Source organism: Rhinatrema bivittatum, chromosome 10 (assembly GCF_901001135.1).
Source record: "Rhinatrema bivittatum chromosome 10, aRhiBiv1.1, whole genome shotgun sequence".
Taxonomy (NCBI): domain Eukaryota; kingdom Metazoa; phylum Chordata; class Amphibia; order Gymnophiona; family Rhinatrematidae; genus Rhinatrema; species Rhinatrema bivittatum.
Genome location: NC_042624.1, coordinates 122,854,306 through 122,877,519, shown reverse-complemented (window position 1 = coordinate 122,877,519; position 23,214 = coordinate 122,854,306). Strand labels below are relative to the sequence as shown.

Genomic DNA, 23,214 nt, shown 5'->3' with positions numbered 1-23,214 from the left:
CCCTGATGAATGTCAGTAAAGAAAAACCTTAAATAAATAAATAAATAAATAAACAAATCACATATGTACTAGGTTAGTCCAAGACAAAGATCTCGCATGCAGCTGACTTTATTCCCACATATTTAAATAGACTAAGACATCAATGGCATTACTTTGTACAGTACGCGGAATCTATCTGCATGACTATGGTGTTAGCAGGATCCTGGCATGCTGTGGAGGAAATCCGCTCCAACTACCTCCTGGATGCTGAGTTACTATCACCATACGCAAGTTAATGAAGGCATGGCTGTAACTTTGGGTTTCTTGAGCCTGCTTAGAGAGGAATTTATAGCCAGTCTAAGATGTCACTGGGTCTGGGGTTGGTTCATGCATGCTGCTGTGCATGAAGAGAACTGGTAAAACTGCCATTTCCTAGCGTGTAACCAGATGGACTCAGGACCAATGGGTTATGCCAGCAGATGGAGACTGAGTCAGATTTCAAAGCTGAAGTCACCCTACAATCACCCCTGCAGTGACCTCAGCCCTTCTGAACTTCTCTGTATCCAGAAGATGGTGGACGTAGCTCTCCCTCTGGGGATCGCTGTACCTTTTGGAAGAAGAAATTCTACTTTAAATTGGAGAAAATATTGAGCCCCGCTCTCCTGTGGTGATTCCTAAAGGTCCCTGAGAATTCCTGAGGTGATTTCCGAGATCCCTCAGAGGTTTGCCTTGGTCCAGTAGCCGGCTCCCGGCATGGACTTTGCTGCTTGAGCAGCTGAAAGGCAGTGGGTGCAGGAAGCAGAGCGCAGCTGTGATGGCCAAAGCCCTCTCCCCCTGCAGCTGGAGACCATCTCTGCCCTCAGCCGGTAAGCACTGAGCCCAGGTAAGTAAAAAAAAAAAAGAAAAAAAGAGAGAGATTTACCTCTCAATTCAGAGACATTTGGAGGGGTTTTCAGTAAAACTAGTTTCCTTGCTCATTGCACTGTACTGACGTCGTCTCTGATCCCGTTGGGGTAAGGGGAAGTGGACTTCTGAGCGGACCCCCGGTGGGCTAGGCCCCACTTTAGGCTTGGTCAGCACACTGCATGGTAGGCACCTTCTTGCGCACGTCGTGCGTGCTATATTGCCCTCCATAGAAAGTCAGTATGCACAGTGCGTCAGCTCTGCGTGTGCGCTGTATGCATAACATCGCATGCGTACATATGCGTACAACCTACTAAGCTCAGAATGCAGGTAAAGCCGAGCACACAGGCTGTGCGTGTGCCTCGCCGCATCCCGCCTAGGCGCCTGAAATCTGTGCGCATAACATTTTAAGTGCGAGTCGGCAGAACGTACAGTTACTACTACCACCAATGGCTCCAGCAGCCAAGAAACGTAAGCGCCTTTCTCTCTGCGCTGCTTGTCATATTAGGCTTTTACAGTCTGACCTGGATTCCAACTTATATCAGCACTGTGAGGAAGCCCAGGGAGAGTTGGCCTCCCTGGACTTTGCTAAGCCCGGCTCCTCCCATTCAGAGGATGGGTCAGCCACAGCCTTAACTGGAAGTACCCCAGATCTAAGTCCCCCTGGGATTGGGTCAGCCATGGGAGAGGGAAATTCAGTGGTACCTACCCCAGTACCTCCTGGACTAGGCATGGACCTGGCAGCCTTTTCGTGGGTGAAATTTTTCCAGGGCCTTCAAGCCTTCGTACAGGCGCAGTCTGCTACCTCACTTGCCCTGTCCGGACGGAGCCTCAGTCGGTAAGCCCTCCCTCTCCCGGTCCTATTGGCAGACCTTGAAGCATGCCTCGACTCACCAAGGATGTCCCTGGCAGAGGCACGGACGAAGAGGAGGCTATGGATTCCTTGGAAGATGGGGAAATTCCCCTTGGCTTAGAACCGTATCGGACCATGTTAAGGTTTTTCCACAGATATCAATTGCTGACCCTAGTTTCCTAGACCCTGAAGATGCTGGGAGTTCCTTCCCTAAGTCAACTTGCTTAATAGCAGTTAATGGACATCTCCAAGAACTTATCCAAACCTTTTTTGAACCCATCCTCTGGCAACAAATTCCAGAACTTTATTGTGCGTTGAGTGAAAAAGAACTTTCTCTGATTAGTCTTAAATGTGCTACTTGCTAACTTCATGGAATGTCCCCTGGTCCTTCTATTATTATTATTATTATTTAAAAGTGTAAATAACCGAGTCACATCTACTCGTTCAAGACCTCTCATGATCTTAAAGACCTCTATCATATCCCCCCTCAGCCGTCTCTTCTCCAAGCTGAACAGCCCTAACCTCTTCAGCCTTTCCTCATAAGGGAGCAGTTCCATCCCCTTTATCATTTTGGTCGCCCTTCTTTGTACCTTCTCTATCGCAACTATATCTTTTTTGAGATGTGGCAGCCAGAATTTTAAACAGTATTCAAGGTGCGGTCTCACCATGGAGCGATACAGAGGCATTATGACATTTTCCGTTTTATTCACCATTCCCTTCCTAATAATTCCCAACATTCTGTTTGCTTTTTTGACTGCTGCAGCACACTGAGCTGACGATTTCACAGTATTATCCACTATGATGCCTAGATCTCTTTCCTGGGTGGTAGCTCCTAATATGGAGCCTAACATCGTGTAACTACAGCAAGGGTTATTTTTCCCTATATGCATCACCTTGCACTTGTCCACATTAAATTTCATCTGCCATTTGGATGCCCAATCTTCCAGTCTCACAAGGTCCTCCTGTAATGTATCACAATCTTCTTGTGATTTAACTACTCTGAATAATTTCGAGTCATCTGCAAATTTGATAACCTTATTCATCGTATTCCTTTCCAGATCATTTATATATATATTGAAAAGCACCGGTCCAAATACAGATCCCTGTGGCACTCCACTGTTTACCCTTTTCCACTGAGAAAATTGATCATTTAATCCTACTCTCTGTTTCCTGTCTTTTAGCCAGTTTGTAATCCACGAAAGGACATCGCCTCCGATCCCATGACTTTTTAGTTTTCTTAGAAGCCTCTCATGCGGGACTTTGTCAAATGCCTTCTGAAAATCCAAATACACTACATCTACCGGTTCACCTTTATCCACATGTTTATTATCCCCTTCAAAAAAAATAAAGGAGGACGAGCGTTAGAAGCTCTATACCCACTGGATCCAACAGAGAGCATTTGCGTTTCCCTAAAGTGGATGTGCTGGTCTGTGCCGTCTCTAAGCGAACATCTATCCCAGTGGAGGGAGGAGCGGCCTTGAATGATGCGCATGATAAGTGGATGGAGTCCATCCTTAAACAGGCCTTTGACGCAGTAGCAATGACCTTACAGATTGCTTTTTGTTATGCCCTGGCAGTTCGTTTGTGCCTGCTCCTATCTCAGGAGGTGGATGACTCGGGGGTGAATTCCAGAGCGGTTATGGAACCTGCAGCCACCTTTTTACCTGTTCTTCGGCCAGAGGAGTGGCCTCAGTGGTGGGAGCCAGAAGAGACAGCTATGGCTGTGGAATTGGTCAGCAGACGCAACCTCCAAGACAAATCCTACAAAGATGCCCTTTAAAGCATCACTCCTTTTTGGAAGTGAATTGGAAATGTTGGCCAGTAAATGGGGCGAATCTCCAGTTCCCCGGCTACCAGAAGATAAGAGAAAGTAGTTACAGTGCCCCTTGCCTAAGAGGGTTCAATCCAGGGGCTCCCAACGCTTTCGCCCCTCCAGAAACTCGACATTTCAGAGTTCTCGGCCGTTTGGGAGATCTCAGTCCTTTCGTGGTTGACAGCCCAAGAGAGGGGCAGGCTCGGGTTCAGGTTCATCCTGAACGCTCCAATGAAATTTTGCTTATCCGCCCTCAGAATGAGAAAGTAGGGGGTCAACTGTCCGTCTTCTACCAGCGGTGGGTCGAGATCACTTCGGACAAATGGGTACTGGAGGTCATATGAGAAGGATATCTGCTGGAATTTCACAGCACTCCTCGGGACATATTCATGATGTCTCCTTGCCACTCAAGCATACGAAGCAGGCAACGGAGACTACTCTTTAAGGCTCCTCAGGTTGAGGGCTATAATCCCAGTACCTGTGTCCCAGGAAAATACGGGACGTTATTCCATCTATTTCATTGTACCCAAGAAGGAAGGTTCCTTTCGCCCCATCCTGAACCTCAAGTATCAACCAACATCTATGAGTGAATCATTTTCGCAAGGAAAGCCTACACTCCATGATAATGGCCATACAATCGGGAGAGTTGCTAACCTCCCTGGACCTGTCTGAGGCCTACCTACATATTCCAATCCGTCAAGAATGCCAACGTTTCCTACACTTTGCGGTACTAGGTCACCATTATCGGTTTCGAGCATGCCCTTTGACCTAGCCACCGCCCCCAGAACATTTTCCAAGATTATGGTGGTCATAGCCGTTGCAATGAGAAAAAAGTGAATCCTAATGCACCTGGATGACCGGTTGATCTGGGCCAAGTCCGTGGAAGAGAGTCTCCAGGTGACCAACAGGGTGAACTCCTTGCTTCAGGAACTCGACTGGGTCGTACATAAGAACATAAATGTCAATCTGGGTCAGACCAAGAGTCCATTAAGTCCAATATCCTGTTTCCAACAGTAGCCAATCCAAGTCACATGTACCTGGCAAGTACCCAAACATTAAGACAGATCACAAGCTATTATTGCTTATTAATTACCTTAATAGTTTATGGATTTAATTTTTAGGAACTTATTCAAACTTTTTTTAAACCCAGTAACACTAACTGCTGAAACTACGTCCCCTGGCAATGAATTCCAGAGCTTAACTATGCACTGAGTGGAAAATAATTTTCTGCGATTTGTTTTAAATGAGCTACTTCCTAACTTCATGGAGTTTCTTCTGGTCCTTCTATTATCTGAGAGAGTAAATAACCGATTTATAGTAACTTGTTCAAGTCCATTCATGATTTTGTGGACCTCTATCATATCCCCCCTTAGTTGTCTCTTCTCCAAACTGAACAGCCCTATCTTCTTTAGCCTTTCCTTATAGGGCAGCCGTTCCATGCCCCACATCATTTTGGTTGCCCTTCTCTGCACTTTCTTCAGTGCAGCTGGACAAAAGCAATTTGAAGCCCTCCCAGTCCTTGGAATATCTGGGAGTCTGGTTCGACACCATCAGGGCAAAGTTTTCTTTCCAATCACGTGGATAAGGAAGTTGATGTCCCAAGTGCGTCAGTTGATGAGCACGACATGCCCAATGGTGTGGAGCTATCTCTAAGTTCTCGGTTTGATGGTGACAACACTGGAAGTGTAGTGCCTTGGGTGAGGGCACTCATGCGACCATTTCAACACTCACTACTGTCACGTTGGAACCCGCAGTCTCAACACTATTCGATTCACCTCCGCTTACCGATGGGAGTATGCTGTCGTCTCCAGTGGTGGCTGCAGGAAGCTCATCTGAGCAGGAGTACCTCTGTCCTCCCCGGACTGGTTGGTCCTCACAACAGATGCAAGCCTCCGGGGCTGGGGAGCTAACTGTCAGAAACTGACGGCCCACGGACATTGGACTGAGGAAGAGGCCCTCTGGAACATCAGTCACCTGGAAGCCCGAGCAGTCAGAATGGCGTGTCTACAATTCAGCCACAGACTCCAGGGTCAAGTGGTCTGCGTAATGTCGGCAACGCAGCGATGGTAACCTACATCAAATACATCTACAGATGATCTCAGCCTCCCACATCACAGGAAAAGACAACGTCAGACCAGACTTTCTAAGCAGGGAGGGTCTGGATCCAGGAGAGTGGGCATTGTTGGCCAAAGCCTTTCAGCTGATAGTAGATCACTGGGGTCTCCTGTCCATTGACCTGGTGGCCGCCACCCACAATGTGAAGGTTCCCCGATTCTTCAGTCGCAGAAAAGATCAGTGATCCCTGGGGATCAATGCTCTTGTTCAGACCTGGCCGGCAGAAGAGTTGCTATACGCCTTTCCTCCATAGCCCCTGCTGGGCAGTGTCATTCGCAGAATCAAGCACCACAGGGGATTAGTCTTACTAGTAGCACCAGTTTGGCTCAGGTGTCCGTGATATGTGGACATGTGGAGACTCCTGGTGGTGACGCCCCTGTGCGGTGGGAGGCTTCAGCAGGGACTAATCCTTCACGAGGGTCCGACTCAATTCTGTCTGGCCCTTGAGAGGGCTCGCCCGATGAAGCGCGGATATTCTGCAGCAGTAATTGCCACCTTACACCACGCTCAGAAGTTCTCTATCTCCCTAGCATATGTGCGGGTCTGGAGAGTATTTGGTGCGAGGAACATGGTGTCCCGCCTCGGGTGGTCAAATCCCACTAATTCTGCAAAATTTGCAGGATGGCTTGAATAAAGTTTTGACCCTTAACTCCTTGAAGGTACAGGTAGCAGCTCTCTCCTGTTTCAGGGGCGAGGTGAACGGAACCCGCCTGTCGGCTGATCCGGATGTGACTTGTTTTCTGAAAACAGTGAAGCACCTTCGGCCACCCCTACGGTGGCCGGTTCCCTTGTGGAATCGTAATCTAGTACTGGAATTTTTGGCAGGGGCCTTCCTTTCGGCTGCTGTGCAGTCTTTCCTTGCATTTATTAACCTTGAAAATGGTGTTCCTGGTGGCTACGTGCTCGGCACATCGCATCTCTGAACTGAAGGCTTTGTCGTGTCAGGAATCGCGTTTCTCTGGATGACTCCAGGAGCATCACAGCTTCGTACCGTTTCATCCTTCTTGCCTAAGGTAGTCTCGGAGTTTCATTTGAATCAGTCCATTTCGTTGCCATCCCTAGATAAGCACAAGGGCACGGAAGAATATAAACTCCTCCACCATTTGAATGTCAGTAGACTTTTGGTGCGCTGTCTGGAAGTTTCAGAACTATTTGTCCTTCACGGTGGAAGGAAGTAGAGCGAACCAGTTTCACGGGCTCCCGTAGCTCGCTGGATTAAGGAGGTGGTCACAGGAGCCTGTGTGGAGGCAGGAAAGCCATTACCGCCTCAGGTTAAAGCTCATTCTACTAGAGTTCAGGCAGTCTCATGGGCAGAAGTTAGACTGCTGTCTCCCGTTGACATCTGCCGAGTGGTGACGTGATCCTCCTTGCACACAGTCTCCAGGTTCTATTGCCTGGATGTACGGGTCCGAGAGGGCACAGTCTTTGCTCGGGTGGTGTTAACCGGACCGCGAGCAGCCTCCCGCCCAATTAGGAGTAGCTTTTGTACATCCCATCAGTCCTGAGTCCATCTGGCTACACGTAAGGAAATGGAGAAATTACTTACCTGATAATTTCATTTTCCTTAGTGTAGACAGATGGACTCAGCATCCCACCCACGGCTGCCCAGGAGCGGTGCCAAAGATTCGCCCGTGGAGTGGCTATCGATTCCAAGAGATTACGGGTAAGCCGTCACCCAGTCCCTAGATCAGGGCATCTATAATCTTACTGGGGTTCATTGTTTGGTTGAGTACAGTTACGGGTATCTGTTTTTAATCAAGTTTTTTCGATAACATGTCCACAGTGGCTTGAAGAGAATATTGGAGGGCTGAGGGCACTGCAGGGCTGTAGCTAGGGCAGTGATGGCGAACTCCAGTCCTCGAGTGCCACAAAGAGGCCAGGCTTTCAGGATATCTACAATGAATATGCATGAGAAAGATTTGCATGCACTGTCTCCATTGTATGCAAATCTATCTCATGCATATTCATTGTGGATATTCTGAAAACCTGGCCTGTTTGTGGCACTTGAGGACTGGAGTTCGCCATCACTGAGCTAGGGTGACGTCGGCTTTGAAACCTGACTCCGTCCCCATCTGCTATCAGGAGAGCACAATACCCACCGGTCCTGAGTCCGTCTGTCTACACTAAGGAAAACAACATTATCAGGTAAGTAACTTCTCCATTACAGTGGGATGGAGGTTGGAGGGCAAAGCAGGGGGCTGATGAGTTGCTCACTGATGAAATGTAACCCTCTGTTGCCCACAGGTTGGTGAGATGGAGCTACAAGCTGTGGTGATGGCTGTAGGAGGGGGGTCTCGGATGATGGATCTTACCTCTAGTACTCCCAAGGCTCTCCTGCCAGTGGCAAACAAGCCCCTGATCTGGTACACGCTGAACATGTTGGAGCGGGTGGGTTTTGAAGGTGAGGTTATTGCCGTGCTGACAGCAAGAGCAGTGGTTTGTTTGCTATGTAATGTCGCTGGAAGTGGCTGAGTGAGTTTATCTTTTGTATTGAGCATGTGCTATAGTTTTTCCACAGCTCTGTATGATAGCAGGAAGCCCTGGGACCTGAAGCAGTCTTCATGATGCCTTGCAGAAGAGCAGTGTGTGGAGGCACACAGTGGGCCCAGCTTCAGTTCTCTGGGCTGGCTGAGGCGAGATGCAGTTCTCGTGCAGCAGTAGCATTAAGGGGCTGGATTTCAGGCCCGTGATTGCCGGGTCTTATTTATTTAGTTAGTTCCAAGGGTTCTGGAAGGTGCCCTGGCGGAGGACCGTCGCAGTGAGAGGAAGGATGCCTGGACAGCTATGCATGAAAATCCCTGGTGCCCTAGTTCATCAGAGGTCCAGAAGCAAACTGCTAGGTGAAGACTAGGGCGTAGGATGGGGGTCAAAGGCAGAATGTGGGAGGGAGACATTGGAGACTTTCGATCTTGAAGGAACAGCTGAGACCCAAGGGGAGCTGAACTCCTTGCCCTGAAGCTGTTACAATCAAATAATTTTAATAGTAGTTTTATCATTCAACCAATCCCCTTATATGGGAGTGAGGTAAGGGGTCCATCATTAACCCCAGAGTGTACAGAATGGGGCCGAGCTCTGCTAGAAATTCTACAACTCCAGTTCTGCAAACGTTCACTCCCTGTCACAGAAACACCCCGAATAGTGGGTGCGGAGCAGAATTTGGACACTCGCCATGCAAAAAAGAATATTCAAATTCTGGTGTCATCTCAGTAACTGCGAAGCAAACTCCTTCATTACCAGACACTCTGCAACATAACAAAACCCTGCAAAAAGCACACTTGGCACCTATGTACAAACCTGTCGTGCCAAACCAGCACCAACACCCAGAACTCAAAACTACAACCCGCGAAAGAAAAGGGCAATGCAATACACCAGTGCACCTCTTATTGGGAAGTGCAGATAGGAAAACTAAATTGTTACATCTCCCTGCATGCCAGCAGGATCTCTCACCTCAGTCACACAGACTAGAAACAGAAAGATGCAGAGAAAACCTGAAGTGGAAACCCCAAGCCAGACTCTGCATGCAGTGCAACCCTAAAGAAATAGAAACAGAAATGCATTTCCTTCTATGAGATCAGAGAGGGTCATCTCCCAAAGTTTACAGAGAAAATCCAACACTTTCCACATAAGAATGAGCAGGAAAACTGCAAAATGTGTCCTGATCTGTCCAAGGACATTGTGGGCCAGCACCAGCTGAGACTTATAACTTTACTGTTATGTGCTAATGAATTCCCCTGGTTCCCCTTTTTTATTTTAATCATTCTGTGTATTACTTTGGCAATGCATGTAAAATTGTCCTGCCAATAAAGTTCTATGAATCAAAACCCACTGTTCAGATCCTGCGAGTGGCTGTAACATGCAATAACAGTAAATGATGGTAGATGAAGAGCATTGGCCCATCTACTCTAGATTCATCCTTTCTGGTTCTCTAGGCAGAGAGCATAGAAATTCCCAGACTTAAACTAACACCAGCACTCATGGCTCTTATCCCACCTCTCAAAACCAGTTCCAAGCACTGCCCTCCATATCTGTTCCAAGCATTTACAAATTCTGTTACAGTGCTGGCCTGACTAACCTCTGCTGAGAGGCTATTGCAGACAATGTGGCCTTTCTTTTTGATTCTTACAAGAACTTCCATGGAGTTAGCAAGTAGCACATTTAAGACTAATTGGAGAAAATTCTTTTTCTCTCAATGCACAATAAAGCTCTGGAATTTGTTGCCAGAGGAGGTGGTTGGTGCAGTTAGTGTAGATGGGTTCAAAAAAGGTTTGGATAAGTTGTTGGAGGAGAGTCCATTAATGTCTATTATTCAAGTTTACTTAGGGAATAGCCACTGCTATTAATTGCATCAGTAGCATGGGATTTTCTTAGTGTTTGGGTAATTGCCAGGTTCTTGTGGCCTGGTTTTGGCCTCTGTTGGAAACAGGATGCTGGGCTTGATGGATCCTTGGTCTGACCCAGTATGGCATGCTCTTATGTTCTTATGTTCTTAACCAAGGTTAACCCAGGTTAGGACCTCAGTATCTGCACCCTAGAAGAGAGAGGAGACAGGTGGAATATGATACCTGAAAGGTATTAATGCAAAAGAAGCAAACCAGTGGAAAGGAAATTGTAGAACTAGGGTTCATTCTATGAAGCTCCAAGGGGAGAGACTTAGGAACAGCGTTCGGATATATCTTTTCCACGGAAAGGGTGGTGGATGCCTGGAATGCTAGAGGCTAAGATGGTAACAGACTTAATTAAAAAAAAAAAAAAAGTGTGGGATAAACACAGAAGGTCTCTGGAGAAAAGAGCATGGTAATGAAGACTGGATAATCTTCCCAGAGTAGCAGTTCAGCCCATAACAGCAGTGGTGTGACTGCTCTGTGTTTCCAAGCATGCATCGGGGTAACCTGCATGGAATGGCAGTTCCAACCTAAGCAGCAGTGATATGATTGCATCGGGGTAACCTGCATGGAGGGGCAGTTTCCAACCTAAGCAGCAGTGATATGATTGCATCGGGATGAATCTGCATGGAGGGGGCAGTTTGACCCTAAGCAGCAGTGATATGATTGCATCGGGGTAAATCTGCATGGGGGGGCAGTTGTGGCCCTCAGCAGCAGTGATATGATTGCATCGGGATGAATCTGCATGGAGGGGCAGTTGTGACCCTAAGCAGCAGTGATATGATTGCATCGGGGTAAATCTGCATGGAGGGGGCAGTTGTTACTATAAGCAGCAGTGACATGATTGCATTGGGGTGAATGTGAATGGAGCAGCAGTGATACGATTGGATTGGGATGAATCTGCATGGAGGGGCAGTTTGTGACCATAAGCAGCAGTGATATGATTGCATCGGGGTAAATCTGCATGGAGTGGCAGTTGTGGCCCTCAGCAGCAGTGACATGATTGCATCGGGATGAATCTGCCTGGAGGGGCAGTTGTGGCCCTCAGCAGCAGTGACATGATTGCATCGGGATGAATCTGCCTGGAGGGGCAGTTGTGACCATAAGCTGCAGTGATATGATTGCATCAGGGTAAATCTGCATGGAGTGGTAGTTGTGACTATAAGCAGCAGGTAGTGTGGTGGCACTGGGCTTCCTGGAAGGTTGGTGTCACCCTCATGGTGGGACCATGGTTGAGGTCTGAGAAGGCTGGATCTTTTTTACCCAGCATCACTAATCTTGGTGGCTGTGGGGATTATTTCAAAGCTTGGTAGTGCGACAGGAAGAGGGACCTGGGTGTTGGTTTGGGAATGGATTTTACAGAAAGCAGGGTCGGGGATGGCAGGGTAGATTTTGGGCAGGCTGAGGATGTGAGCGACGGTTATGGGAAAAGGGTTGAGGGTATAGGTAAAAGACTTAGGAGTGGAGGGACTGGTGTTGGTTTGCATTTTGGTTTTTATCTGCCACCTTTTATTGAGTTACAGTACGCAGGCCCTCTTCCAGGTCTTATTGTCAGCACTGCCACCAACATTTGTGAGGCTGTGTTCACAAACATTTGTCCTGCCTTGCTCACTGATGTTTGGTTCTAACTATCGTCGCTCCTTGCAGTTTACTCCAGCCTTCCTGGAAGTCAGATGCAGCTATACCACTGCTTTAATGGCAGGGGGGATGAAGAAAAGAGGATTTATATTCAGACAACAACCAACAAGGACTGAATTGCACAGGCTGGGTAAACAAAAAAGAGTGGGAGTAGCTTGCTTATTGCGGCGGTTCCTACCCCGAATCAATTAAGCCTGATACTTCACTTGGAATACATATCCAGCGCAGCTCACTGCTTCAATGGTAGGGGGATGAAGAAAAGAGGATCTATATTCAAACAGCAACCAACAAGGACTGAATTGCACAGGCTGGATAAACAAATAAGCGTGGGAGTAGCTTGCTTATTGCGGTGGTTACTACCCCTAACCAATTAAGTTAGATACTTTACTTGATGCGGCTCCAGCACTGCTCTCTGTATCAATGGCAGGGGGGAAGGAATTGGAACCAAAAAGTTACCAATAAAGGGCCAAGAGTAACAGATAAGTATGAGAAACATAAGTGTGAAAGCTTGCTGGGCAGACTGGATGGGCCATTTGGTCGTCTTCTGCCGACATTTCTATGTTTCTATGTAATCTAGTCTGATGCAGCTGTACCCTGACAGCGCACTGATGGAGGGCGACGTGCTGGCTTCTCGTCAGGGTCAGTAAGGTTGCTGTTTCTCACCCACCCCTGGAATGGGTAGCATTTATGGCAAGGTTCAAAGTCAGATGTGTTGGTGCCAGTCCTATTTGTCTTGCCTCAGAAAGGCCTTGCATGATGCTGGCAGGGCTTTTTGAGATCTGTGCTGGCTCTGCCCAGAAAATACTCAAAATTAACAACATGCTGTTATTCTTTTCTTTCTCTGTTTACATTCCTTATTTCATGAGATTTAGGGATGCAGTAGTTTAGCTTTTCATTTACTTGGTTTTCGGTTCTGTGATAAGGGGCATCTCTCCAGCTGTCCTAAAACCTCCAGGATCACTAAGACACCTCTTGCTATGCTAAGAAATCAGAGATGATCCTCCTCCCTGCAGAGACGCAGAAAATAAACCGAACCCAGATAGCCATTAGGAAGTCGGGTCCAGTTTTTGCCACCTGTGTCCGCCATGGCCTTGGGTTACCTGCTCAGCAAGGAAGCTCTCTGGGCTGAGCTCCCTGCACCTGTGCTAAACGGCAGGAGTAAATGATTTCTCCTGTTGCGGTGGGACTTGAGCGTATGTGGCGGTGACTGCCTGCTTTCCATCTTTCCTCTGCAGAAGTCATTGTGCTTACCAGCAAAGAGGTCCAAAAGCAGCTGAGCCCAGACAGGAAGCTGAAACTGGATGTTGTGTGCATTGCTGACGATGCAGATATGGGAACCGCCGACTCCCTGCGGCACATTCACCAGAAAATCAAGGTAACTTCTGACTTGTGTGATCTCTTCCCGACCCAGAGTGGTACAAGTTGAAGCATTCATAAATTCAAGGGGGAAAATCAAAATGAAATGAAAGCATCAAAGATTCATCATGTCTCACAAACATAACAATTCTAAAAAACAGACAAATACTGAATATCAATCCTAAAGTAATGCTTTAAATGAGGGAAATACACTTCTACAAAGGATGAGACCTGGGTGGGAAGGCTTGAGGAGAGAGATGCTGCGAGATGCTTTCCTGATGAGAGCCAGACTGAAAGTGTAACCCACCAGCCGCTGCCTTGGAGGAGACTCGCATGCTGGCTCTCCTCCAGCTGCTCTCCTCCCTGCTTTAAGTGGTACTGCTCTTAGTGACCGCCTGGCCTTGTTATATAGGTTCTCTGTGCAGGGCAAGAGAGAAGGAGGGATACCCTGTTTGATGACTCCCTGAAGAGACCTGCGTGACAGAGAGTGAGGCGAGAGGCTGTATATGAATGCTTCCAGATGAGTAGAAGAGGCTGTGCATGAGGACCAGATGGGAGGGAGTTAGGAGAGAGGCTGCGTATGGTGGCCTCCTGACGGAGCTGACCTTGCAGGAGGGGGTAAAGCTGCCTCAGCAATACAATTTCCTGTTGGTGCATAGGGTGTAGCTGTGCACATCAGCATCTGGGGGCCCTGCTGCAGCTGATTCGCCCTAAGTCCCTGCACCCCATTAGAGGGTCAGCCCTACTTCCTGATGAGGACTTGCTAATGTGAGCCAGGTGAGTGAGGTGTCAGCCTGCTCATGTTAATTCCTTCATAAAAGAGAGACGACGTCAGTAACTCTTCACTTCAGGGGAGTCTGCAGGAAACTGGGGTGACATGAAACCTATGTGCCCTGAGGTGCCCCCCAGCTCTGCCGGGGAAAGCGTAGACGTGTTCCCGCCGCATGTTTCAGTGTTTGAGTTCCCTGCCCGCAGTGAAGGTGCCACGGGACACCAGCAGGAAGCCAGGGTGGAGTCTCAGTCCCACAGCCTCCTCGTGACCTTTTACCCAGCAGAATCTGTGTCGCCTTCCCGCTCCTCATTGCAGAACCAGGTTCTGGCCCCGGCTCACTGCGACAGGTCTCAGATTTATTTTGATCCATGGGACGAACGGGACGAGCTTACACGTAATGCTTTCCAGAGCGAGGCAAAATCAGCAAGGGGTTGATTTTATTTGTCCTAACTGCTGATGGAATTGAGGACTTTTTTCAAAGCACAATCACTCCAGAGCCCGTTTCCCCCAGCTATAATCAATTTCTGCACCGAGAGCTGAACTTTACAGCTTTGCTTTTGTTTCATTTTTGTTTTATTTTTATTTAACGGGTGACAAGCACAGCAGTCTGGCAATGGCAATGTTACAAAATCTTATTGACTTAAAATGGGCCCTGTATAAGTTAAAGGCAGGCAGTCGGAGATCCACAGATAAATTGGCACCTACTGGATCTTTATTATATGCAGATTGTCTCATGCATATTCAGTGTGAGGTTACCAGAGCAGGTTTGGGAAGTCCCGAGTTAAAATATGAATGTACATAGTAAGTGAAAAAAATCAACCTGCACCCTGGCTTCAGGATCTGTAAGTGATCTAAAGATTCTGCACTCATGGAAACGTCTCAGTCCTTCTCTTCCTCGAAAAGGAAGCTGATTCCCTGTGCGCCATCGGGGAGCGAGAGAGGTGTGCACAAATGCTGTAGCACCCTCCTCTGGCAGAGCCTAGACTATGCGGCTTCCCATGCATGAATACGTGCCAGGAAAGCAACCTGTAGAAAGGGGTTGGGTGCAGTCAGGCCTTGTCAAGCCAATAGATGTATAAACATATATTTCCAGCCCTTGGGGAAAGAGGCTCGGCCAGACCGGGAGCGTGTTACCATGTTCCAGAGGAGGCTGGAGACTGCGGCCCCAGGCCTGCAGTTATTGGGAGGGAGATAAGAAAGTAGGGAAGTTCCCCACACACACAATATATATTTACAGTTAAGGAATTCATTTCATAGATTAAATCAGAGTTCTTGCGCGTATGTATAATGACATAACTGACAAGGATGACGTCCAGATAGGGTAGCCTCCATGATAGAGGATTTAGAGCCTCACGTTAGACGAAACTGCCTGGGACGTGATATCGGAGGCAGCACACTCGCTGTTTGTGCTAAGAAGGTGGATCTCATGGTAAAGTCATTACACAGGTATCTAGATACCCTAACTTTTTGTTGGTGGGCTTGCAGACAGGAGGGTACATATGCACATGTAGTGGTTGTATCTTCTTTTGGGGACGATGTGGAGAGGGAGATTCGATTGATAAGTAGATCTAAGATCTCGCTAACACCTTGTTTGGGATTGTTAGGTTATTGGCGAGAGGTAAAGATACGGCACTGATTAATCATAGGCAACCAACAATGTCCCAAAATGATATATGATGTCGGTGGAAACCAATGACACCTTAAATATACCAGCCAACCACAGTTTTCAATACTTATAACAATAGCCATTCATGCTAGGCTTCATCAGGGAGTGTAATCAAACACTTCAAAGGTCTTCAGCCTTATATATAATCATTGGTCTAATAAACTCCCACTCCTTTTTATTTTTGTTTTCTTATGCACTTAAAAGTCAATCAAATGTAAAATGTATTATTCAAAATGATGCCAATAACTTATCTTATTGAGTGAGCTCCAGTGGTGAATACTCCCTCCATTATAAAGCTCTGCCAAATATTGTTCCAAACTTCACTCAACGTCCAACGCTGTTCAATCCTCCGCCAATGTGAAGCCGCTACAAAACCCACGTTATTGGGATTACAGTGCCCTGATGAAGAACCACAGTTGGAAACATGGTCCCGTGTCGGCAAAGGTTGGCGGAGGATTGAACAGCTTCGCACGTGTGGTAGGGAAGCTCTGTGGAGCTCTGCCGACCCTCTGACCAAGTGTTGTCCGGCAATAAACCACACTGGTAACTTAGAAATAACTTGCATGCAGGGAGATCTATTTCTGCTGTTAACAACAAGCACATGACATTATATTATCTGAGGTTATACATTAATAATCGGTAACTCATTATTTAATATTCAGCTGATAATTGGAGCTTACCACCTCCGGATGGTCTGTCTTACAAAATAATATAGTTCCATATAAGGCAAAACTCTTATCCTGACATTTGTAGTAGATTCAGTATTGTGAATAATAATTTTATGCCTACGTGTAATTCTTACTTCTCTAAAAGTTGTACCGTTAGCTGCAAAGAATTTTTTTTTCTGGTTTGAGCTAATCATGGTCAGTTCAGGGCAATGACTCTAACTTCAGAATAGAAAAGGTTATTACAGTCCACAACACAGAACAACTTCTGGCTAATTCTGTGAGACCTGCGCACTTCTGCGTAGCTAGACATGGAAAAGCACAATACACAAGCTGGGTCTACTAAATTTCTACAGTTGTGTGTTTCTTCCTGCAGAGTGATGTGCTGGTGCTAAGTTGTGATCTTATCACGGATGCTGCCTTACACAAGGTGGTAGACTTGTTCCGCGCTCATAACGCCACTCTCTCTATGCTGATGCGTAAAGCAGATGAATCTACGGAGCCTGTGCCAGGTCAGAAGGGAAAGAAGCCAGGTAAGGAGAAATGTTTGTATGAGTTGATCATATCCATTCACTAGCAGAGATCTGATTGGAGCTCTTCTGTCCTGTCCTGCGGTGCAAGCATTGAAAAAGGACTGCAGGAAAGCAGTGCATCAGATCCGCTGCAGCTGCATGTCAGTGAGCCAGGACGTTTAGGAAAGCAGTGCATCAGATCTGCTGCAGCTGCATGTCAGTGAGCCAGGACTTTTAGGAAAGCAGTGCATCAGATCTGCTGCAGCTGCATGACAGAGAGCCAGGACTTTTAGGAAAGCAGTGCATCAGATCCGCTGCAGCTGCATGTCAGTGAGCCAGGACTTTTAGGAAAGCAGTGCATCAGATCTGCTGCAGCTGCATGACAGAGAGCCAGGACTTTTAGGAAAGCAGTGCATCAGATCTGCTGCAGCTGCATGTCAGTGAGCCAGGACTTTTAGGAAAGCAGTGCATCAGATCTGCTGCAGCTGCATGTCAGTGAGCCAGGACTTTTAGGAAAGCAGTGCATCAGATCCGCTGCAGCTGCATGTCAGAGAGCCAGGACGTTTAGGAAAGCAGTGCATCAGATCTGCTGCAGCTGCATGACAGAGAGCCAGGACTTTTAGGAAAGCAGTGCATCAGATCTGCTGCAGCTGCATGTCAGTGTGCCAGGACTTTTAGGAAAGCAGTGCATCAGATCTGCTGCAGCTGCATGTCAGAGAGCCAGGACGTTTAGGAAAGCAGTGCATTATATCTGGGGCTCTTCTCTCCTGTTCTGCAGTGGAACAGCGGGATTTCATTGGGGTGGATGACACGGGGAAAAGACTCCTCTTCATGGCCAATGAGGCAGACCTGGATGAAGAGCTGTGGTGAAGAAATCGATCTTGCAGAAGTAAGTTTCATGTGACCCCCCCCCACCCCCCACACACACATCTGTTTCTGGAAAGTTTGTTAAAATGTCTGGGGTAAGTGGAAGTAGGGATGGGGGAGGTGCTCAGAGCTTGTGCCTTCAGTCCTGGATAAATCAAATGCTGACCTGATGACTCTGTTTGGGGAGAGTAAGAGACAACGTCAACATCTCCCACTCCACCACTGCTCTTTCCCATCAATTTTTCCAAATTTTTTTTTTTTTTTGCCAATTTTTTTTTTTTTGCAATTTTTTTTGCAACAGAGTGGACACGCCGGAAGGAGTGGAGAGAATGGAGACGGGATCTAAGGAAACTGGAAGAGTGGTCGAAGATATGGCAGCTGAGATTCAATATATGATATTGCCAAGAAGTGCAAAGTCATGCATATGGGGAGTGGAAATCCGAATGAACTGTATTCGATGGGGGGGGAAAGGCTGATGTGCACGGAGCAGGAGAGGGACCTTGGGGTGATAGTGTCTAATGATCTGAAGTCGGCGAAACATGCGACAAGGCAAAATAGCTAAAGCCAGAAGAATGCTGGGCTGCATAGAGAGAGGAATATCGAGTAGAAAAGGGAAGTGATTATTCCCTTGTACAGGTCCTTGGTGAGGCCTCACCTGGAGTACTGTGTTCAGTTCTGGAGACCGTACCTTCAAAAAGACAAAGACAAGATGGAGGCGGTACAGAGAAGGGCGACCAGGAAGGTGGAGGAGATCTTCATCGGAGACGTATGAGGAGAGATTGAAGAATCTAAATATGTACACCCTGGAGGAAACGGAGGAGCAGAGGTGATATGATACAGACTTTCAGATACTTGAAGGTGTTAATGATCAAAAGACAACGACAAACCTTTCCGAAGGAAAAAATCAGCAGAACCAGGGGTCACGATTTTTAAGCTCCAGGGAGGAAGATTCAGAACCAATGTCAGGAAGTATTTCTTCACGGAGAGGGTGGTGGATGCCTGGAATGGCCCTTCCGGAGGATGTGGTGAAGACCAAACTGTGAAGGACTTCAAGGGGCGTGGGATAAACACTGTGGATCCATAAAGTCAAGAGGCTGCCAATGAAGAGTGGGTGACTCGCCAGAATGATGGCTACTGCCTGGAGTCAATACCCTTATTAAATAAACATACACAGGCTTACTGTGACTCCAACATCGCTCTAAGCTTCAACAGCAAGAGGAAATGTGGAAAAAAGGATTCACACTCACAAAGAGGGGAGTAGCTGGCTTGTTACGGCGGTTACTACCCCAAATCAAATAAGCCTGATACTTCACTTTCAATGCATATACAGCAAAGTTCTCTGATTCAACGGCAGGGGAGAAGAAAAGAGGGTTTCGCACTCACAAAGCGGGGAGTAGCTGGCTTGTTACGGCGGTTACTACCCCAAACCAAATGTGCCTGATACTTCACTTTCGATGCACATCCAGCATGGCTCTCTGCTTCAACGGCAGGGGAGAAGAAAAACAACCAATAAGGGCTAATAACATAGTCTGGGTAAAACAAATAAGCATGGGTGCCAGCTTGCTTATTGCGGCGGCTACTACCCCTACTACCCCTAACGAATCAAGCTAGATATTTCACTTGGATGCAGCTCCATCACTGCTCTCTACATTAAAGGTGGGGGTGGAAGGGAAATAGAAACCAAGAGCTAAGAGAAACAGATAAGTATGAGAGAAAATATGTGTGAAGCTTACTGGGCAGACTAGATGGGCCATTTTGGTCTTCTTCTGCCCGTCATTTCTATGTTTCTATGTTTCCTCCTGATCTGAGGGAGTGCGGACCATGTTGCTGCACTGCATAGCAGGAGCAATCTTTGTTTCGTGGGAGCCCTCATCAGAATTGGTTGACTAGCAGTGGCCAGTTGCTAAGGGCGGACAGAAGTGCACCTCAAGAAGAGTTTTGAGGTGTGTGCCCTCGGCATTCTCGCGGCTGTGTGTAGCAGTTTCATGTTGAAGGTGGACTTGCGCTGGGTACAGTAGTTGCAAGCAGACAGGTCCTTGTTTGAATCTGAGATGCAGCAGACGGAGCGGCTGGAAGCTGCGTTGGCCTTTGGCGCTGATGCATTATCTGTTCTCGTTAGGGACCTCCTCCAGGACAATGATGTTGCCGGTTTCGGCCCGGAGACGCCTTTGGTTGAGGAATCGATCAGCCAAAGTTTCATCCAAGTCTCAGTTGGGAGCTTTGCCTTCAAGGGGAAGCTGCTGTTAGGTCGGGTCTTGGTACACTGCTGTTTGTATATCGTGGTTTAGGGCTCTGGTGAGGGTGGGTCTTGCTGTAAGGTACACCGTTGGCTGTGTATCATGGTTTAGAGCTCGGGTGAAGGTGGGTCTTGCTGTAAGGTACACTGCTGGTTGTACAATCGTGGTTTGGGGCTCGGGTGAGGGGTGGGTCTTGCTGTAAGGTACACTGTTGGCTGTATATCGTGGTTTAGGGTGAGGGTGGGTCTTGCTGTAATGTACACTGCTGGTTGTATATCGTGGTTTAGGGCTCTGGTGAGGGTGGGTCTTGCTGTAAGGTACACTGCTGGTTGTATATCATGGTTTAGGGCTCTGGTGAGGGTGGGTCTTGCTGTAAGGTACACTGCTGGTTGTATATCCGTGGTTTAGGGCTCGGGTGAGGGTGGGTCTTGCTGTAAGGTACACTGCTGGTTGTATATCATGGGTTTAGGGCTCTGGTGAGGGTGGGTCTTGCTGTAAGGTACACTGCTGGCTGTATATAATGGTTTAGGGCTCGGGTGAGGGTGGGGTCTTGCTTGTAAGGTACACTGTTGGCTGTGTATCATGGTTTAAGGGTGAGGGTGGGTTTTGCTGTAAGGTACACTGTTAGCTGTATATTGTGATTTAGGTCTCGGGTGAGGGTGGGTCTTGCTGTAAGGTACACTGCTGTTTGTACATCTTGGTTTAGTTGAGGGTGGGTCTTGCTGTAAGGTACACTGCTGTTTGTACATCCTGGTTTAGGTTGAGGGTGGGTCTTGCTGTAAGGTACACTGCTGGTTGTACATCGTGGTTTAGGGCTCTGGTGAGGGTAGTTCTTGCTGTAAGGTACACTGCTGGTTGTATATCGTGGTTTAGGGTGAGGGTGGGTCTTGCTGTAAGGTACAGTGCTGTTTGTACACATCGTGGTTTAGGGCTCGGGTGAGGGGTGGTTCTTGCTGTAAGGTACACTGTTGGTTGTATATCATTGTTTAGGGTGAGGGTGGTTCTTGCTGTAAGGTACACAGCTGGCTGGTATCGTGGTCTAGGGCTCTGGTAAGGTTGTACACTGTTGGCTGTATATTGTGGTTTAGGGCTCGGGTGAGGGTGGGTCTTGCTGTAAGGTACACTGTTGGCTGTATATCGTGGTTTAGGGCTCGGGTGAGGGTGGGTCTTGCTGTAAGGTACACTGTTGGCTGTATATCATGGTTTAGGGTGAGGGTGGTTCTTGCTGTAAGGTACACAGCTGGCTGGTATCGTGGTCTAGGGCTCTGGTGAGGTTGGGTCTTGCTGTAACGTACACTGCTGTTTGTACATCGTGGTTTAGGGCTCGGGTGAGGGGTGGTTTCTTGCTTTAAGGTACACTGTTGGCTTGTATATCATGGTTTAGGGTGGAGGGTGGTTCTTGCTGTAAGGTACACTGTTGGCTGTATATCGTGGTTTAGGGTGAGGGTGAGGGTGGTTCTTGCTGTAAGGTACACTGCTGGTTGTACATCGTGGTTGAGGGTGAAGGTGGTTCTTGCTGTAAGGTACACTGCTGCTGGCTGTATATCATGGTTTAGGGGTGAGGGTGGTTCTTACTGTAAGGTACATTGTTGGCTGTATATTATGGTTTAGGGTGAGGGTGGGTCTTGCTGTAAGGTACACTGTTGGCTGTATATCATGGTTTAGGGTGAGGGTGGGTCTTGCTGTAAGGTACACTGTTGGCTGTATATCATGGTTTAGGGCTCGGGTGAGGATGGTTCTTGCTGTAAGGTACACTGTTGGCTGTATATCATGGTTTAGGGTGAGGGTGGTTCTTACTGTAAGGTACACTGTTGGCTGTATATCATGGTTTAGGGTGAGGGTGGGTTCTTACTGTAAGGTACACTGTTGGCTGTATATTATGGTTTAGGATGAGGGTGGGTCTTGCTGTAAGGTACACTGTTGGCTATATATCATGGTTTAGGGCTCGGGTGAGGATGGTTCTTGCTGTAAGGTACACTGTTGGCTGTATATCATGGTTTAGGGTGAGGGGTGGTTCTTGCTGTAAGGTACACTGTTGGCTGTATATCATGGTTTAGGGTGAGGGTGGTTCTTGCTGTAAGGTACACTGTTGGCTGTATATCATGGTTTAGGGTGAGGGTGGGTCTTGCTGTAAGGTACACTGTTGGCTGTATATCATGGTTTAGGGTGAGGGTGGATCTTGCTGTAAGGTACACTGCTGGTTGTATATCATGGTTTAGGGTGAGGGTGGGTCTTGCTGTAAGGTACGGTGTTGGCTATATATCATGGTTTAGGGCTCGGGTGAGGGTGGGTCTTGCTGTAAGGTACACTGTTGGCTGTATATCATGGTTTAGAGTGAGGGTGAGGGTGGGTCTTGCTGTAAGGTACGGTGTTGGTTGTATATAATGATTTAGGGTGAGGGTGAGGGTGGTTCTTGCTGTAAGGTACACTGTTGGCTGTATATCATGGTTTAGAGTGAGGGTGAGGGTGGGTCTTGCTGTAAGGTATGGTGTTGGCTATATATCGTGGTTTAGGGCTCGGGTGAGGGTGGTTCTTGCTGTAAGGTACACTGCTGGTTGTACATCGTGGTTTAGGCCTCGGGTGAGGGTGGTTCTTGCTGTAAGGTACACTGTTGGCTGTATATCATGGTTTAGGGTGAGGGTGGGTCTTGCTGTAAGGTACACTGCTGGTTGTACATCGTGGTTTAGGCCTCGGGTGAGGGTGGTTCTTGCTGTTAGGTACACTGCTGGCTGTGTATCATGGTTTAGGGTTCTGGTGCGGGTGGGTTTGTTGTGGCCACATGTTAGTGCTTGAGTGGTGTGAGCAGGGCATCCAGCACAGAGGAGATCTTCACTGCTGACACTTGCAACTCACAATTTTTTCTCTTTTTCAGACACCCAAGAATCCATGTGAAAACCAGCTTGGTGGATGCCCATCTCTATTGCCTTCGGAAATACGTTGTGGACTTCCTAGTGGAAAACAAGTAAGAGAGAGACGTAGGAAATGAGGTGGGCTGGGTCAACAAGTAAAGGTTTTTCCAGAGTAACTCCTTCCAGCTCGTCCTCTGTGTATTCCCAGTTCTGAGTGACTCATGGAGTGGAACCCAACCCGGACCCTACTCTGCTCTTGTATCCAGCACAGGCTGCTTTAACAGTCTATCCTGAAGTGACAGCATTTCTCTCTCCAAACGAGTTTGCAATCCAAGTTTTTTTTTCAATTTATACTTATTAAATTTCTCATACATTATTCAATGAAAAGAAAGTAAGAATTCTAGGTTACCATATCTTCAGTTTACAAAACCAAAAAAGAAAAGTGAAATCTATACACATTCCCATTCCCTGTATGTACCAGGATCAGTCCAGGACACCTGGGTTGTGACTCCGCACCAGTAGATGGAGACAGAGCAAGACCTGTCGGACTCAGTGATATATGACAATGTGCCTGCCACAGCCCCTCAGTCTTACTCTGCCTCCAGTA

General features: G+C 47.6%; 1 protein-coding gene across 1 annotated transcript in view; it reads left to right on the top strand.

Annotated features, from left to right (window-relative positions):
* The first annotated feature begins 7,916 nt into the window (after positions 1–7,916).
* Positions 7,917–23,214, top strand: part of EIF2B3 (eukaryotic translation initiation factor 2B subunit gamma) — a 57,304-nt gene continuing 42,006 nt past the window's right edge. The window contains 6 exon segments of the mRNA XM_029618208.1: positions 7,917–8,064; positions 12,919–13,058; positions 16,519–16,675; positions 17,433–17,513; positions 17,516–17,543; positions 22,631–22,720. Coding sequence (XP_029474068.1) covers positions 7,917–8,064; positions 12,919–13,058; positions 16,519–16,675; positions 17,433–17,513; positions 17,516–17,543; positions 22,631–22,720 — 644 coding nt within the window.